Source organism: Pocillopora verrucosa, chromosome 4, assembly GCF_036669915.1.
Source record: "Pocillopora verrucosa isolate sample1 chromosome 4, ASM3666991v2, whole genome shotgun sequence".
NCBI classification, from domain to species: Eukaryota; Metazoa; Cnidaria; class Anthozoa; order Scleractinia; family Pocilloporidae; genus Pocillopora; species Pocillopora verrucosa.
This window is the reverse complement of record NC_089315.1, coordinates 19,356,785-19,374,737: the sequence shown is the minus strand read 5'-3', so window position 1 is coordinate 19,374,737 and position 17,953 is coordinate 19,356,785. Positions and strand designations below refer to the sequence as shown.

General features: G+C 37.3%; 3 protein-coding genes across 5 annotated transcripts; 1 reads left to right on the top strand and 2 right to left on the bottom strand.

Annotated features, from left to right (window-relative positions):
• Positions 1-28: 28 nt before the first annotated feature.
• Positions 29-6,307, bottom strand: LOC131779995 (TNF receptor-associated factor 4-like). The gene is made up of 8 exons (XM_066165563.1): positions 6,096-6,307; positions 5,846-5,903; positions 4,324-4,428; positions 3,734-3,892; positions 2,880-2,957; positions 1,651-1,728; positions 742-1,160; positions 29-336 (listed from the first exon to the last, which is right to left on the bottom strand). Exons 1-8 carry the CDS (start codon positions 6,269-6,271, stop codon positions 285-287), a joined length of 1,125 nt encoding a protein of 374 aa, XP_066021660.1. The 5' UTR covers positions 6,272-6,307; the 3' UTR covers positions 29-284.
• A 126-nt stretch (positions 6,308-6,433) lies between these two features.
• LOC131780004 (uncharacterized) lies at positions 6,434-13,836 on the top strand. 3 transcript variants are annotated; one of them, XM_066165562.1, is made up of 9 exons: positions 6,434-6,865; positions 8,029-8,164; positions 8,253-8,337; positions 8,612-8,748; positions 10,081-10,184; positions 10,441-10,542; positions 11,181-11,291; positions 12,022-12,544; positions 13,101-13,836. In XM_066165562.1, exons 2-9 carry the CDS (start codon positions 8,080-8,082, stop codon positions 13,190-13,192), a joined length of 1,239 nt encoding a protein of 412 aa, XP_066021659.1. In that variant the 5' UTR covers positions 6,434-6,865; positions 8,029-8,079; the 3' UTR covers positions 13,193-13,836. The 3 variants fall into 3 exon arrangements, with proteins under 3 accessions (XP_066021659.1, XP_058952605.2, XP_058952607.2); XM_059096622.2 differs by having other exon boundaries at positions 6,434-7,185; XM_059096624.2 differs by lacking the exon at positions 6,434-6,865 and adding an exon at positions 7,767-7,788.
• A 1,060-nt stretch (positions 13,837-14,896) lies between these two features.
• LOC131780001 (methyl-CpG-binding domain protein 2) lies at positions 14,897-17,868 on the bottom strand. The gene is made up of 2 exons (XM_059096619.2): positions 17,695-17,868; positions 14,897-16,224 (listed from the first exon to the last, which is right to left on the bottom strand). Exons 1-2 carry the CDS (start codon positions 17,805-17,807, stop codon positions 15,549-15,551), a joined length of 789 nt encoding a protein of 262 aa, XP_058952602.2. The 5' UTR covers positions 17,808-17,868; the 3' UTR covers positions 14,897-15,548.
• Between the last annotated feature and the right edge of the window lie 85 nt (positions 17,869-17,953).

Genomic DNA, 17,953 nt, shown 5'->3' with positions numbered 1-17,953 from the left:
ACATGATAATAAAACAAGGGTATTAAAATGGTTCAAATCTATCGCCAACAGCGACGATTTCCGTTGCTGGACCTTTATTTTGTGCCCTTTATCCAAATTATACATGTAGTGACAACGTTAGGGTAGCCATCCTCGTGGTGTCTGTATTATTTGGCAGAAAAAAAAAACTGATCTCTTAGGGAACTAGAAAATGCTATTAGACTAGAGGAAAGTGTCTTGATGGTAAGGTAAGACTAATATTCCTATTTAAGTAAATAAAGCAAAATACAACAGTCAGTTTAACACTAATGTGGACTTGGAACTCTTCCAGACGATCTTCTATAACGCGATGGTTTCCTGAAAAGACAATAACATGAAACATTACGGTAAATACGAGCCCTGCGTACCTTATGTTTGCTTTGCTTTCGCATATTTCATTAGTTATATAGGCTTCCTGCAAGTTGTTAAAGAAAGAGTGGAGCAGTGTTTAGAGGGAAATATATTTTACAAAGGGTAGCATGCCAGCCATTTCAAAAATCTCTTCATAACTTTCTGGGAGGCTTAGAAGGGTCTGAGCAAATCATTTGACGCGCCCGCAGCTATAGTCTCCCCACTACGTGTTGAAAAACTCCTGAGAATGGTACAATACAGAATAGAAAGCTATGACAAAAATAACTTAGGGGTAGATTTCAGCATTCTTAAAATTTACTGGGGTATGTTGCTTCTGAAGTAGACTCATAATTAATACATTTAGATACTTACGGCTTTTTTAAGCGAAGAAGACAATCCGTTTCTTCATGTAAGGAAAACGGATCTACCACTTTCAGCACTTCTTCCTTGTTATCGGCCACCTCTGTTACCTCAATAACATCAACGAAATTCTTTCTTGGTGAAATGACATTGTGATGCAACTCTTTAAGTTTCATTTGCAGCTCAAGCACATCCTTTTTCAATTGCAGATTTTCAAGTTTTCTCTCCGCCTCTGACAGCTTAAGTTGTTCAACATCTCCTTTGGCCTCTTCCAATGACTTTTTCACGGAATCTATATCGGCTTGCATGTGAAGTTCCACTTGCTCCAACTCATTTACCCTTTCTGTTGTCTGAAGCAGCTTGGACCAAGTTTTGCTCAGATGTTCTTCACATGAAGCATCGATGTGGGCGTTTAGATTGCTCCTCTTGTCCTATAAAGATTGTATAACAATACCAATTACGTTGATAGGTTTTTCCTGTACATTTGATATATAGCGCTGCCAAAAAGACTATAATTACACAATCATAAAACAATCTAGTTATACAGATCATAATTACCTTAAAATGTTTGCAATGATACTCTTATTCTACTAAAGCTACGATCTTTTGTAAACACAGCCTGGATTGGATTGCATGCCAAAAAATTTCACACAATACACTCTACTGAGAAACTGCTTGGTTCATAAAATAAGAGCAAATAGAGGATGAATGCAAAAGATTGCAGGCAAAACAACAACAAAAAACTAAAATCTGAACATAACATCATGTTCTTTAGCTTGAAACCTTGCGACACGAATTAGTTCTAGAGCTGCGAATTCAAACCCGGCCAACAGCGAAGATTCAAGTGCTCTCTAACATTTATCAGTACAAATTAGTATCTTCCTGTCATCAGTAAAGTGGCTCTTTATCTACTTTACTTACATAAAAGTTGCATCCTGCTTCTTCATAAGGACAAGGGACCAATGTCATCATACAATCATCCATTACGTGGGACTCCACCTGAAATAGAAGGTCAAAAATTAGTTGTTGTTGTTGTTATTGTGTTTACATGAGCAAAAATTTAGCCTTGAGGAATTTGGGGACTTTTGTGTGTCTTGCGATCGTAGAGTGAATCCTGGAACCCTAATCTGAGTAAAGTTGATTTCTCCTTCGCAATCCATTCTGAATGAGTCTCCTTTTCATAGTCCTCGCGTTGGCAGAAATACCATGATATTAACAAGAAAGTGAAAAACGGTCTGATAGCGAAACTCTCTTTCACAGAAATGTTCCCTGGTGAATCTTTCGTCTACCAAAGTGTAGAACACACTTTTCTATTCACTTCACTCTAGCATTCTACACCTTTATATTTATGGCAGAACACCCTACTTTACATCCTGGCTTCATTTCTCACGCTCCTCTGGCATTTTAGATAGCGGCAACGCAGTAAACCTCTATCCATAATTGACTGCTGACGCGAGTAAAAAATTTTCCGCAATTTTGTAAATTAGTGGGGATTTCACGGCCAATCTTGGATCGCAAGTCATATTTGTTTGTTTGTTTTTTTAAGTTATATATGGATCCATAGAGCCAATAATTCAGCCAGATTTGTAATAGCTTTTTGGAGTAAGAATCTCTTCCATAAGGTTTGTATGAAAAATTGAGATTTGGAACGTTGGTTTGTATTTCAAAGTTTGGGATTGTCCCATATCGACTTCAACAAAGAAGGGGACGTGAATAGACGGTAGAAAGCAATTTTAAGTAAGTGAAGAAAACGAATCCCTACACTGAAAATATGTCAGGCTTTGACGAGTCTTGAACCCATGCCCTCACGATACACGTACCGCCCCGCCGTATATCTGTTTAACAAGGTTCGCTTTAATTGCGTCTCCCATCTTATTCCATTTGTGGTTGCAAGGATACAAGAATATTCACAATGATGATAACCTGATAATGGTAACATTACTAATAATGACAATAATAAAAACAGCAATGATAGAAATAATGTACTGTAATGGTTCAAATGCAACACATCTACGCCAAACTCCTAAAAGCAGAAAAACGAAAAAGACTGTACTAACTAAACAGACATTTAGGACATATTTCTCTTAGGTATAAGCAGAAATTATTAATTAATATATAATGAACACTTGCATCGTGAAAAACAATTCTACCTGTTCTCGAGGTATCCCGAGTACTCCACATTCTTGAGGACAATCGAGCGGCCAACGCAGGCATTCATCTTCATGACTCTGTAGATTTCAGGAGAAATACAACTTCAATGTCATGCAGATCAATATTATCAAAAGACATTTCTCTTTGGAATAATTGCCATTAAATTCTACTTTCATGCAAATGATCGTTAACTCGCAACCACACGTGAAAATACGACATAGTACCTCAGAAAAAGATATGGTAAGTAATACTTGTCCCCAGCTTTAGGAACCTTTAGCCCTTAGCGTCTCCTCATTCTCCTTTCAGTTGAAAGACTTTCATGAAATCAGGTTCGAAAAGGAAAATTGGTCATTCAAAAATTATGATTGTGACAGAAAAAGGAAGCTGAATATTCCTCGAAATATTTGATACTTATGACATTGTCTTTATTCCGATCTAGTACAGTACGGAATTCGAAACTTAGAAAGAAGCCTTAACTGTGCTCTGTTATGTTGCAAAGCACGCAGTGTTAGCTGTGTTTGATTTTTAATAATAATTTGAGCAGAGTTAGGAAAATGCGGATTGCACTAAGAACCAGTCAGATTGCAGGGTTCGTTACCGTACCCTCTGAGAAAAAGTGAGGTACAATTTTGCAGATGGCGTGACAGCTTTAGCTCAGTTCTATGTTTTGTACTCTTATAAAGCATGCTCTTTCAACCAATGACAGCGCGCGTTATATCCGAACTTTATTATAAAAAGCTATTCATAAGTTTGCCACTAACCAATCAGGAGCACGATAGGTCACAGGTGTAAAAATTCTGTTAAATCTCTTAGATTTGTTAAAAAGTTAATTCCACAGACAGTACAGCCTCACCTCTATTAGCCTGAAGGCAAACTCTATTGCGCAGTGTTCACATTGCACAATCCTGTTGTGACATTCTGTAGTTTGGTGCGTGTTTAGGGACCTTCTTTGCAACTCTTCGTTACAATCATCACAAAAAACATCTTCATATTCACACAACTGAACGTGATCCTGAAGGTGAGTGGAAGAAACAGCAATTGCTTTTCTCTCTACCTTAAAAGATTTATTCTATGTTCTAGCATCTTATCAGAAACGTCAATCTGAAATACCCCTCAATTGAACTCTGTGACATACTGAGGTGAGAGAACCCTTTTTGCGTTTCTTCGTCGCATTAAAAAAAAAACTCAATATCTGCCATTCTTGATCCGGGGTGTAAAGTGTCGATTTTATTCTTTACATTTTTGGTTTGGAATAAATCTTTGACTAAAGGAAGTAAAAGTCTAGTTTATAATGTGGATCGAGTTGTCTTAAGATCGAGTGTCTTATTTCGTGCCATTAAACAGTGCTTCTTGCTACGACGAGATGAGATCTGAGATAGGACAAAAGAAGTTAACAGATGTTTCGTATGGTATAAAACTTCCCTTGATCAAACAGTGAATCACCTCATAGTAACGGAGCATTCCGGTCCAATCACATCCTCTCGCACTCTTCTTGCATTTGACTCGTAGAGAAAGTATATCCCTCTCCCACGCCACGTCACGAAAATACTGTGGAACATGCAGGATAAACGATGGTGTTATTAAGTATAGTCTTAAAAACATGAAAGACACAGCCCTTTGGAATTTTGTATCATGCTGGGTCGATTAAATCCTTGAAGTGTCAATCAGTTGAATGCTGCAAGTCAAGCATGTTAATTTCGGCGACAGAAAAGGGGGCCTTGAATAAACATGACGTACGTCGTCGTCTCCGCAACTTGTATTTAACTTTGTTACTATTTTACTCCTGCCAATATTCTCCAGTTCTCCGTAGCCTCTTCTCTAGAGCTTACTGCCTTACCTTGTCTCCTCTAGTGTTCCTCGATCGTAAGGAGAAGGTAGAACTGACTAATTTACTGAATACTGTAACTCAAACTTTCCATTAGCTCGAAGTTAAGGAGTTTTCACGTTACGCTGGGTCAATAATGCTGCAAAATGAAATCTGAATTGTTCAGATTTTTCATTTGAACAACGTGGTAATCTTTCCTACTTCCGGCATGGTTTATTAAAAACTATTTGATAGATTGACAATTGGCTTCGAAGGCCTTTATAAAGAACTTGAGATATTGGGATGGTAGTGGTTCTAAGGCCTAGTTCAAACGTCGATCTTTACATGTACCGAACCTAATTGCAATTTGGGTCGACTCGAATAATTAAGAGCGGCAGTTGATTCAAACGTCGATCGGAATTTAGTCGATCCTAATTGCAACACTGAACATAACTCCATTGTAGTCAGCGGTTAATGCCTACCAAAATGGCGGAAAAAAATGCGGAAAGCACAACTTGTGGAAATGAAGAGCTTGTTTTTCTTGCAAATGCGATTAAAGAGGGTAGAAAAAGGCGACTCAAGATGCAGTTAGCATTAAACAACCTTGCTGCCAGGAGAAGACGAGTTTTGAATTTGGCTTGCCTTCTATTATTGCTTATTTCCCAAAGGAACATCACAGTTCTTCGTCCAGTTCGTTCGTGTCGTCGACTGAAAAGAAATTCTGGCTGGTGGAGCCTTCCTACTTTCCGCCATATTGTTTGAATGGTTCGAAGGCTTTCGCGCATGGCACGTAAGCGAACTTTCTTGAATTGTGGGTAAAACATAATTGTTTTAACGTATGTATAATGTATGCATTAAGTTCGGTACATGTAAAGTACGACGTATGAATCAATGCCGATCTTTTACCGTTCTATCCGACTAGCCGAGTCGGATAGAACGGCACTGTCGATCCGAATACAAATCTGCCGATCCTAATTGATTCAAACGTCGATCTTTACATTTACTTAATAGAAACGTTAGGTTCGGTACATGTAAAGATCGACGTTTGAACTGGGCCTAAGAATTCGCGACTAAGGTCGTCATTTATGACGAAACAAGACGGCCAATATATATGTGCTACGAAAGTACTCAAGGCTACGTTTCCAACATCGATTTACTCACCCCCCCATCTTCAGGAATAGAAGTCCTATCTTGAGGACAAACCCGGCCAACTCCTTCCCTGAAGTGCAAAAATACAAAGCTGAGTTATTTGTGCATAAATAGTTGCATATCTTTGACGGAAATATTCAGCCTCCGAGTATTCTTGGTCCCTCGTTTATGTCAGCGGTGTATAAACACACTAGCTTTCGACAAATAGGCTTCAAATTAAACTGAAGCTAGCTATTTACAAAGATGTAATAAACGGAAGTACCTAAATGTCCCCAATAGACAGCTTTCGCAAAAGCGATGGCCACAAACCGTCTGTACGGGATTGCACATCGCCACAAGACAAATTGGGCAAATTTGGCCGAGAGACAACTCATCTACAAACACAAAATCGTGGCCACCCAATTCGGGTTCTTCTGCGGAGAAAAATTCCTCCTCCATCGCTAAATGGAAGCGTAACTGTAAAGTGAAAGTGCATTCACAGCACCCAGACCAGTAGTGGGCGTGCCTCTATTCCATCACTATGATTGGTTTTTATTGATTGTCACTCAAGTTGAAGGCGGAAATGAAAAGTGGTCTTACGCTTAAATCAGTAAGCGGCCTGTTTTCGTTTCATCATTATTATTGGCTGACCTTTTACTTACTCGCACGCACTCTTCTGTTTGCAGATGGAACCTCGTGGTTTCGATATCAGTCTTTCTGATCATGGTTTTACACAAAATGGAGCCTGAGATGGTTCACCCGATAATATTTTTGTAATAAACTTGAGTGAAGATTAGGAAGAAACACAAGACAGTTGTGCCATTACAGATGACAATCAAAGCGACGATGAAGAAATTAAACCCTATTTTGGTGGCTATGAATACGAATTTGTGGACGAAATATTACGCAATCAGAAGTGTCAGTACGGAGTTGAGAGTGTGGCCATTGATTTTGAAGGGGAATGTCAACAGAGGATTCTAATGGAAACTCTCGAAACACTTCATTGTTTGAAGCCTGAGCGATTGAAATAAAAAGTCGGACCCTTGTGCTTAGGTCAGTACAAACCTGTATTTCTGAAAAAAAAATGCTTATTTTTTGCATGAGTGTAAGCTACCATCATCATAACCTGCCTGAAATTCTGAGAGGTGAAAAACTTCTCCACGACCTGGTGACAACAACCACCCGATGGTAGTCGAGAACAATAACGCCTGTGAAGTCAACTGAACTGTGCGACGTAGTTCTCCAAGATTGCAGCTCTTCAGTTTATTTAAAACCAATTATCTTATGCGACGTTTAATTGATTTTTTGTGCCTCCGAGTGGATTGATCAGTTACCTCACGTGGAGGAACAAGTGACTATAGTACATCACAAAGGTATAACTGATGTGTGGAAGTGAAACATGCAAACGTTTTCAAACATCTTTTCGTACAAGTTTAACTATATTTCCATAGCTTACGCAAAAACAGATAAATAAAAAAATGTATTGATAGTTAAACAGAAAAGAATAAATTACGCTGTCAATTTTATGGAAATACGATTGTTAGGTAACATTCATCATCGACAGGACTCTGAACGCCTACACATTTATGGAATTCCATTTGCTCTGACAAAGGGTTAACGCTCTTAATGTTAGCTTTTTAACTCTTAACGGTGGCCAATTCACGTTATCAACTCAGTTGATAAAACCTGATTTTTATTCAGTTAGCCCTGTTTAACTAAACATGTTTAGCTGGTGTGAATGGGGTAACAGTGTGTTGACTGCCAGGACTAGTTCTTTTTCATCGAAAATCAGGCAGTTATACACATTATTGTGTTATAAAAATAGTTGCTTGTCGAAAATATTGAGCTCCATCTTGAGTTTCATTGATTCAGTCTATCAATGTCTTAAAGTCATGTAGCACTGAAACGAGTTTTAGGAACAAACTTCGACAAACTGCTGAGATCACACGTATAGAATCAGAAAAGGGTTAGCAATGGTAATAGATGAACTCTTTCTTTCCTCAGGAACAAAATAAGTCTTTTCCTCTTGTAATGGAATAAATTTCATGTTATCTGTGGATGAAAATCATGCAAAGAGATGATCTTCGAAAGTGCACTGCTTTCTGTGACTCAGGGCCTAGTTGGACTTACGTCATTATGGGATGGGGACATGACCGTTCTGCTTACACTAAATACTTACCTCTAAATACGCAGAATTTCGTGATCGTTTACTTTAGTTTACAGATGGAGGATGATTAGCCAAGGTTTTAACTTAGCTATGTGCGAGAATGATGTTTGACGAAACTCAGGTGTTCGAAGGATTGACTGCTTGGTTTTCTACGAGTGTACCTGCAAGTTTGAAGTCTCGATGGGGTACGTCGAGCCATGTATGTTTATTTATGGTGATGCACGTCAACTTGGCGGTTTTTTTATTCTATGTTTATGTTTACTTGATTTCCAGTGAAAAGTGGGGGACTTGTCGGGAAAGAGTTCAGTGATGTAGACTACATTTTCAGCAGCAATGCCTCTGCAAAAGATACGTTAAGGTGCGTTTAAAAACAAAGTTTCTTTACTTACTTAATTACTCACCGTTGCCTATGGCCCCTCTTGGCGCCTAGTGCAGCGACGAATTCTCTCTATTTTTCTCCATCTTCTTCTCCTCCTCAAATGTCCGCCGTCTTTTAGGAATACTGAAATTTGACTTGCTCGAATTCAAGTCGATAAGAACCTTTGGTGCTGAGTCTTTTACTTAGCTTGTTTTGGTGCTATTTGTTTTAGGTTCATAGATTAATCACCTGAAAAGCTTTCTTCATTTTGCAGGATTTTCGATTCACACAATGAAGAGCTAACCATTTTTAATTCTTCATTAATTGAGGATGCTGTTAAAAATGGCAAAATCGTTTTGAGTGGAAAATACTCTGGGGATTATATTCTCATTCATCCTGCATATCAGAAAGGTAATCATTTTCAGCTCTTTCTATTAAATTAAGTAAATATCCTACGTACATTAAACACTAGACTATTACAACAAAAGTATTCAACAGATACACCAAACAATGCTTCATTAATAAATTACAAACACTTATGAAATACAGAGACAATAAGTTATTAATCAGGAATAAATTACAAACATAGATTCATATTAGTGGAGGTGTTATTCACATAAAAAAACAGAATCTAGGCAAAAATTATTTAATGCTGTTTATATTGCAAATAACAATATTCTAATTTTTATACATAGATAGTTTCAAATTTTGATTTAACAAAACATAAAAGAGGCACTGAGTGCCAGTAGTTCAACAGAAAGGTTGTAACTAATCTTTTTGCTTTCTGCAAATTAGCTATTTGCTTTCATCCTTTTACTGATCTTACTTGTGAGCCATATGTGTAGGCTGTTACCATGCAAGTCCAAGGCCATTTATAATATTATACAGAAATGCGATGTCATGTACTTACAGCTGACTCTGGATTTATTACCCCAGGTGCTAAATAAGTTTGAAATTTTAAGCCTTTTTCTCTCATGATTGCACAAGACAGAATTTTTTCCTCAAGTATCAATAGAATGTCAAGCAAACTAGCGATAGGAATAAAGAAAAATATCAATTAGGAGATTATTTGTTGATCAAATACCAAATTCTAAGAACTAACGTCATAAGAATTGTTTGGCAGACAGTAAGGAGAGTCACCAATGAGATCTGGGATTGAAAGGGTTATTTGCAAGGACTATTTAATGAGGGAAAGGCATTCATTTATTTAGAGGATCTCAGTACAAAATCACTGTTTTTTGTTTGTTTGTGATGATTTTTTCTCACATTTACCAGAGATAATAAATTTCAGGAAGAGAAAGTGATAAATTTTCCCTTCTAATCCTTTATTACAAAATCACCTTAACAGTAATTCAGGAGTTAGCTTGCAACACTTTAAAATGTTATGAAACCTCTGAATAAAACCCTTATCTATAACAAATCTAAGTGTGAGAATGAACTGCTCTGTGCTCCAGAGACCTGTAGTCCAGTTAAACAGTGTGCTACATATTCATGGAATTGAAGTCCTATTGCAAACACTCAGGGGAAGCTTATCAGCTGGTTACCAGCATCTATGATTTTTAGATAACTATTACCAACAAGTTATTTCTATTTTAATTTAGTCTCTCGCAAGTTTTGTTGTCTTTATTACACAGAAGTTAGATTTTACAATTATGTGATGATTTGTTTCTTTTTTTTATGTAATAATTTGCTCACTTGACACAGTGAAAAAAAAATCTCTTGAAATTAATTTTATTATTACAGAAATTGACAATTTTTATAAAAATAAGTGTCCAAGACTGTACAGAAGTGATGTGAGACTCACAGGAATGAAAGATGGCAAGAGAAGTGGTTTTCATGAAAGTAAGGTAATACACAAAGTTTGTAGCAGACAAATGAAAGCAACAACTTTTTTAGGCCTTTCATTCCCAAGATCTCATTACTAATTCATCTTACTGTCTGATATACAATCCTAATGATGTTAGTTTGGAAAATTTGGTATTGGATCACCTAATACTCCCTTAATTGATATTTTTCTTTAGTCTCATTACTTGTCTGCTTGATATTGTACTGTCTCGATCATCTTGATCACTCATGGGAGTTAGTTTTTGCCATTATTTGTAGATCAAGAACAGTATGAAGAAAGCTAAGAAAACTAATGATGATGAAGATTCAGATGAATGGGAATTTGAGGACAGTTCTTTGCCTAAAGTTCTTGATAAAGTGGTGAGCATGTCTGGTTTGCCTTGAAACAGAATAAAGTATATCTTGGACTAGATATTTTCTGACCTACAGATTCTACTACTGTAACAGTAATTTTTTTATTTTGGCACATTTTACCAATTGAAATAAACTGGCTTTGTTCACAGTCAAGTTATTGAGGAAAGGATCTTGCAAATCACACCCAGACCATGTCAGATCAGCTGATTTAACTTTACTTTGAGTAGATAGAGGGGGTAAGGTCTTACAATCTTGATCTCACTTTTCATTGACAACCAGCTGTCACTCAAATTTGTTTAGTATGGGAAAAAATCAGAGATAAATGTGAACAAACAGAGGACTGGAAACAGTCCATCCCAAGCCACACTCTTACTAACTCTTTAAACATCAGTTACTAGGGTAAGTAAAACCATTAGCCAATTTTTCTTTTTAAAGGAGCAAATTCCAGTTAGTGATAACCTGGTGTAATAAATGTAAAAATCACTCCTCCATCATCTCCTCTCACCATGCCACTTATACAAACCTTTCCTTACAGGCCCTTGCAGTCACTAACCTCTAATTTGAACACTGTAGAGACAACTGATTTGAAAATCCTTTGGGAAAATAGGCTTTAGAGAGACATTGTCAGTTTTGTTGTCTTTTAGAAGAAGAATATAGCAGAACAGATTGGTGATGATGACTCAGACATGTGGGACGTAACAGATGACTCAGAGATCTCCTTAACTAGTATGAATGCAAGGACACAGCCTAAGGATGTAAGGAAATGTATTATGTCACTTTGTGGTGTCACCATTTTCATTAAATTTACAGTTCACTTTACTATAATTTATATCATCATGCCCTTAATTATGCCTTTATATGGGTAAATCTGATGATCAGGATCATTGCTATGGTAAAACTCTTATAAACTATAAAGGGGGTAAGTTTCTAAAGAAGCTGTGGTGCTGCATCAGTGGGAGAGTATAACAGGGTAATTTAGTATTATCAACCATAAAGAGTTAAAAAGCTAATGTTTCAAGTGTTAGCCCTTTGTTAGAGTGAAGGGCTGATGAAGGACTAACACTTGAAACATCAGCTTTTTATTGCTTTATGGTGGTCAATTTACACTATCAACTCAGTCAATAATACTGACTTACCCTCTCTCAAACTATGTTGAGTCTATGACACCATTCAACAATAGCCTTGATTATGATGGTTGATTTCTTCAGAGAAAATTGGAAACTCACATGCTGGGGCCAGAACTTTTCATTTGAGGGAAAACCATCATGTCAATAAGATTATCTATGGACATTTTTAAGGCATAAAGAAATTGAAACCAGTGTGTAGGTGCTTAAAATGCTTTTGGAGACAATCAGGCTAACTTGTCAATAATTTGATAGTCAAGAGTAAAGTTGACCTGTTGTGTGAAAAGATGTTATTTGAACTAATCTTAATATCTGTCATTGTATTTATGAAACATTGCCTGATTTGATTCATACCTTGCAGATTGAAAGTCTTCCAAGGGAGATTAAGAATACAGAGCAAGAAATGTCTGATGAATGGGATTTCAAAGATGATCCTGACCTTCACACTAAAAACTTAAAAGATGCCGAGAACAAGAATGTACAGAGGGACAGAAGACACTCGAAACTGTGTAGATCATCCCATTTTAATCTTGTTGCAGCTCCTCAGAAACAGCCATGGATCACTGTACAACCAAACAAAACAAGTGAAGATGTTAGAAATTTGTCTAACAATCCCAGTGCAACATTTTCAATAAGTGACACGTCTCATGATAATTATAGTCAAGCTGACGAGAAGCAACAAGACCAGGGTGGGTACCACCCACAGAAACCAGTAGAGCAAGATAGAGAGCAGCAAATGCACTGTGGTGACTGTCAGGAAATGCATACATCACATTCACAACATACTGAGCAAGGGGAAAGCTATCTAGATGATACTAAGTCGAGAAATAAAGTTTCACCTGATAAAGGCATTAGACCCCACTTTCTCAGCAGTATGGATGATGGTGAGTTTGGCTATTGCAGTCTGACCTTTGCTTTGTTGAGGTTTATTAAGAAGGGGTCTGTAGAAGAGGATCAAATTTCTTATTGAAATTGGTTTTTATTCTGTAGATTTTGTTACTTTGTGTAAAACCATACATGGCTGTGAATAAAGCTATTTTACTACAATGATACCTTGAAAAAGATCAAAGGAGACCACTACTGATGAATGAGCATTTAAGCATTTTTCTTATTTAGAGTTAAATTCTGTGCCTTGACAAAAGAAGAAGTCTAAACATTTCAATCAGTATTGATCAATAATTTACCTACCAGAAACAGGGAGTAGCTAAATTTGTAACCCCATGTGGCCATCAGAAGTGGTGGTAACCAAAAGGTGATCATATTATTGTTGGCTAAAATTCAGTGCTTCTATGGACTAATACTATTACAGGAACCACATTCATAAAAGAAGTGGGTTAGAGTCTCCATCTTTCCCACTTTGTAAAATCATGACTTCAGTTGAGAAAGAACCGTATTACTTCTAATTTAGTTTTTCTAAGTATTTTTTTCTTTTACTTTCAGGCTTCGTTCATATTGATGACATCACACTGCCAGATACACCTATATGTGACTTCATTCCAAATCACGCTGGCTGCAGAGTGGATGCCAAATAGACAATGCCAAAACACTCTCTTAAAGATTTTGACTTATGTTATAAATTATTGCTTTCAGTTTTAGTTGCTTTTTATTGGAAAGAAGTTTATCATGTTCATAAAAAGTTTAGAGTGTACCGGAAGCTCCATTTAACCAGATTTTGAAGGGTTTTTTTTATATTCATGATGGTGCTTAAGATGTACATTTTTTACTTCATTGTAATAAAATCATTTTTCCATTTTGAAATTTCTATCCTTCATATTATTCCTTGGAACAACAATGCTATTTTTGGCTGGCATCAATTTGTTCTGATGAGGATGTTTTAAATGTTACTTGACAAGCCATGTTACTTGAGTTGATTTGCACTTGTTCACATTGAAATGGTTGCCACAGGTCTGGAAGTATTTAGGGGAAAAATTCTTCATTCCTAGGGAAAGTCAGTGAAATTACAACATCTCAATTCAAACTTCTCTCCAGTTCCATGTTTTTTTTGTGTATGTGGCTGCAACAGGTTGTCCCTATCATCAAATAACAGGCTCCATTTGCACAGATACACATAGACATGAGGCAGCCTAGAAAAAGCCATCCGGTTTTGTGCGCTCTTTTGTATCTTCTGAGAATGTGAATTGAAATTGTGGATGTCAACTTAAAATAAAACAATTGAAAAAAGGAGTCACTTCTTGGTGAATTACAAGTTTTTTGTCTTGACTTGAATTAAAAGCAGGAGAATTTCTACCTTCTATTAATTGGCCAGTGTGTGCCCTTCTTTTGTATGCAAGTACTTCCTATTTTGGTTGTAAAAAAGTTTTAACACTAAGTGGTCAAGTGATACAATGCTTTTTGCCTTTAGTGTGGTTTCAACAAAATGCAAACTCTGAGGTTCAGGATAAAATTTGTGCTTCATGTTATACTTGTGTTAAGTATTAAGGAAATGGAAAGTTAGCAACTGAAATTGTCTGGTACAACTGAGGAGTTACATGTACATGTCAGAAAACCAATGAATAACATGGTTGCTACAGATGAGGAAAAAGTCGGAATTTAACTATGGGTTGGGACAAATTTACATTTTTAAAAGAAGTCAGGGAAAAGTGAAATCTCAAGTTGACATGAACTCATTTGTCATGTCTCAGCCCTCTTCATACTAACAATTTCTTTGAAATCAATGTTTCTCATAAACAACTTGTTTAGTAGTTCCTAGCTTGCCTGGAAAGCATGTTACTTCCCCTTGTAATGCAAGTTCAGGTTGGTTTGTGAATGAGACTGTACACTTACTTTTTCTCCTTTTTCATTGTTTGTGTGGTACTTTCTATGGACATAAGACAAGTAGGATTGATAGGATATTTTTTAAGAAATTGAGTGACAAGCTGATATTGTGTTTCCAAGAACAAGAATCCTTTTTCCATGTTATGTTGAGGAACTATCAATTCATGTACACTGCATTTAACTGGTTAATAGGATGAATAAATGGGTGGAGGGGATGGCTGCGATTGGTGGTTGGACATAATTAACAGGAATTTGACATTTGTTGGGGAAAAGTTGGGAGAATTTCTAGCTTGCAGAACAGGCAGAAGTTTTTGTGTTTTTCAGGTGAACCATGGTCATCACGAGGCAAGCCCAAAGTGATTGAGGTGCTCCTCCACTGGTGCTGGCCTCTGTTTGCATGAAAAATGCAAACAGATCATGCCTACTCTGCATGCAAGGGAAAGCACAAATGAGATTGCTAGAAATAGCAGGGTAAACCTAGGACCAGCTAGCCTACTTCAGGGACTCAGTTACTAAAATGGGGAGAAATACTAAACAGCAGTATATTAGTGGCAGAGTAAAACAGCAAGGGAAGTTTGGGTCATGTCACATAAAGAAAGCTCATAATCCACCCTGACCCAAACCTCTCTGGTTTTCTCACTCTCCTACTACCATCTTGCAGTTTATTATAGTACTTTGTTCTACAAACAGAATGCCTGGAAAAGGCTTAGGACCAGCCAGGATAGAAAAATAGAGGTTTCTATTTAAGAAGACATCAGTCTACTTTTTTATTTGGTTTAAGTTTTTTTTCTTTGCAAATGGAAAAATATATGTCATTCAATAAGATAGACAAACAAGTTGCTCAATGTGTTCAGGCCATTCAGAGAGAGAATTTGAAAAACTCTAAATTGTCACATTGCCTCTAAAAAGCTTGTTCAGTCATGTCTTTCACACTGTCCAGGGAAAACTATATTATTAAGTTTTGGCACCTTTGTTTCCCATAAACCTTGTTCTCTTCTATTAAGAACACATCACATTGATGCTGAAGACATAATTCACACATTCTATGACTGTAATGTGCATACAGCTGTTCCTTAGCAAGTTTTCAGTTGAGTTGCTGCTTCACAAAGCAGTTTACTTTGGTGGTGGATCCCTCTTTAAATGCTCATATTCAACTAAGGCCTCATATAACTGCCTTCGTAATGTGGACACCTTTTCTTCTTGTTTCTTGACATCTGCCTCTGTGATAGTAAAGGGAGTACACAGAGGTTGCTCAGCATTTAGCCAGACCTCTGGGTGCTTTTCCAGAGCTATAGCAGATCTGTCTTGCCCTTTTACACTTGCTTTGTTATGCAAATTTGTCACTAAAGAATGAATTAAGTTCTTTTGGCTTATTCCAGGGCCTACACTCTTTATTTGATCTGGCAAGCGAAAACACTTGAGCACATCCTGTTCCAATGAAGTAACTGAAATCCCTTGTAGACGTTTTTCCCAAAACAGCTGCTTTGGTTTATCTTTGTCAGTTCTTGCATTTAATGCCTCGTGTTTACGTTTCTTCTCTTTTGAAGGAGCCACTGCCATAGAAGGGTAATATGTAACATGTTCCCCTGAAAATGATTTGGCATATTGACGCACAGGAGCAGGAATTATCCCTCGATTCAAATCTCTGCCAAAGCTTTGATCTCTTTCTCCTTGTCTCCTCTTACTTCGCCTATTGAAAGTACCACTTCTAAAGTCAAAATTTCCAAGGTCCAATTCTGGAAGGTGTTGTTCTAGCTGAGGCTTGGAACGGATTTTCTTACCATCTGGACTGCTCAAAGAAAAGTAGAAAAATGTTACACATTTATGTCTTTGTAATATTATCACATCTTCTAGACCAAAAGACTCCATATTGTCATGCATCTGTTCTGCAATAGATCACATATGACAACAAAATGTGGTGAGAACAAAAAAAGGGGAGCACATGAGGCACAGCTGAGAAATTTTCAAGACTCCAACAGGAACTTGTTTGATTATCGAAGTGATCTTCATGGTAAAGAACACTACTTAAACAGCATGACCTCTGCAAAGTGAAGTGGAAATATTCCATTCATGTTAAAGCTTTGTGGTCAGTCTCTATGTTCAACAATTATTTTATCCCATTATTAGATCATAAACAAAAAGTGTTTCCTTCTGCTGGTAGGAATTCTATATTTTGAGATCTTCTCTTCTTTAAGTCCATTCGAGGAAGAAAGAAAGAGGAGACGCTCTCAATTAAGCCCATATTATGCATGTACCCATGGGGGCATTCAACAACTTCTTCCATGGTCTGAGATTATTGTAGGTAGGGTAAACTCTGTACTAAAGTCAAGTGGCCCAAAAAGCCAGAGCTTATCCTGGTATAGTTCACATTAATACTACTCTTCTCTAGTTGGGATGCCAGTCCAGTGCAAAGTTATCCCCCAGCATCTGCTTAGGCTTCCCTGAAAATTTGCAGGTACCCATTTATACTCCTGGGTGGAGAGAGGTACTGTGAGAGGAAAGTGTTTTGCCACACTATGGCATGACCAGGTCTCAAACAAGGATCTCTTACCCTAGACCCAGACTTCAGCACAATAGCCATCAGGCCCTCATGCCACCCCCCCATGATCAATGTATTGTGGCCTAAACTTCAATGTAATTTCAAAATGTATCCTGCATAGCAAGGATTTGGCCTGAGACTTGATAGTTCATATTTATCCAAATGTGAATGACACATCTATTAAAATTTCAGTAAATGATCATATTTGTGTATCTCTCTAAATTAACAATTATGTGCTGTTTTTTTTCTTGAATATGTTTGCCAGCTGAAAACTTTATCCACTTATTGTTTGTTTGCTATTATTACATAAGTTATAATACTGCATGACATCACTGACTCTCCGTTTCTCTCATACAGTAAGTCCCACAGTTTGTATTTTTCTTTAAAACTTAACACTCGGGTGAAGGATCACCAGAATTGTGTGGATTGAAAAACTGTGCACATGTTTACCAACTAAAACGGATAATTCGTTTCGTCGACACATGTGAAGGTCTCCACGTCTTTTGTCACCGGTGCACAGAATTTTTAAGTGTATGTTACAGTTAAAATCTTAGGATCGCTTAGATCGCGTCTTGCCTCACCGGAAAATGGTAAAAAACCCTTTAAATAAGGACTTCAAGGCATTATATGGCACTTTCCAGTTGAAGAAGAGTGATACAAGAAATCAAAACGTGAAGGACTTCTTCTCAAACAAATTAACACGTTCCCACGTACATGTACCTGTAATAATAAACGTCGCTTCTCCCGGCTGACAAACCTGACTTCCTCATCACAATTTCGCGCTGCCAGCCGTTAGGAAGACTGGGGCACTCCATTCTCGATTTCTCATCCATATCTAACGGAACAAAAACCAAAACAGTAAGAAAAGCGGAAACTCAAACGAAATGGTGGATTTTCGATCCACCTTCGTCCCCAGGTTTCCTTGTTTCCTAATTCTGAGGACGAGCCTCCCTGGGAACGACGTTGCTTGGTTCCTGGA

What these genes read in the sequence shown, in the direction of transcription:
- LOC131779995 (XM_066165563.1), bottom strand. Translation starts at nt 6,271, where the DNA reads ATGGAGGAGGAATTTTTCTCCGCAGAAGAACCCGAATTGGGTGGCCAC. An exon ending in CTATTCCTGAAGATGGGGGG is followed by an intron (nt 4,429 to 5,845) that starts GTGAGTAAATCG and finishes CATGTTCCACAG; the next exon opens with TATTTTCGTGACGTGGCGTG. An exon ending in TCGGGATACCTCGAGAACAG is followed by an intron (nt 1,729 to 2,879) that starts GTAGAATTGTTT and finishes CTTCTATTTCAG; the next exon opens with GTGGAGTCCCACGTAATGGA.
- LOC131780004 (XM_066165562.1), top strand. Translation starts at nt 8,080, where the DNA reads ATGATGTTTGACGAAACTCAGGTGTTCGAAGGATTGACTGCTTGGTTT. An exon ending in TCTGCAAAAGATACGTTAAG is followed by an intron (nt 8,338 to 8,611) that starts GTGCGTTTAAAA and finishes TTCATTTTGCAG; the next exon opens with GATTTTCGATTCACACAATG. An exon ending in TCTCAGCAGTATGGATGATG is followed by an intron (nt 12,545 to 13,100) that starts GTGAGTTTGGCT and finishes TTTTACTTTCAG; the next exon opens with GCTTCGTTCATATTGATGAC.
- LOC131780001 (XM_059096619.2), bottom strand. Translation starts at nt 17,807, where the DNA reads ATGGATGAGAAATCGAGAATGGAGTGCCCCAGTCTTCCTAACGGCTGG. An exon ending in AGCGACGTTTATTATTACAG is followed by an intron (nt 16,225 to 17,694) that starts GTACATGTACGT and finishes TTCTTTGAGCAG; the next exon opens with TCCAGATGGTAAGAAAATCC.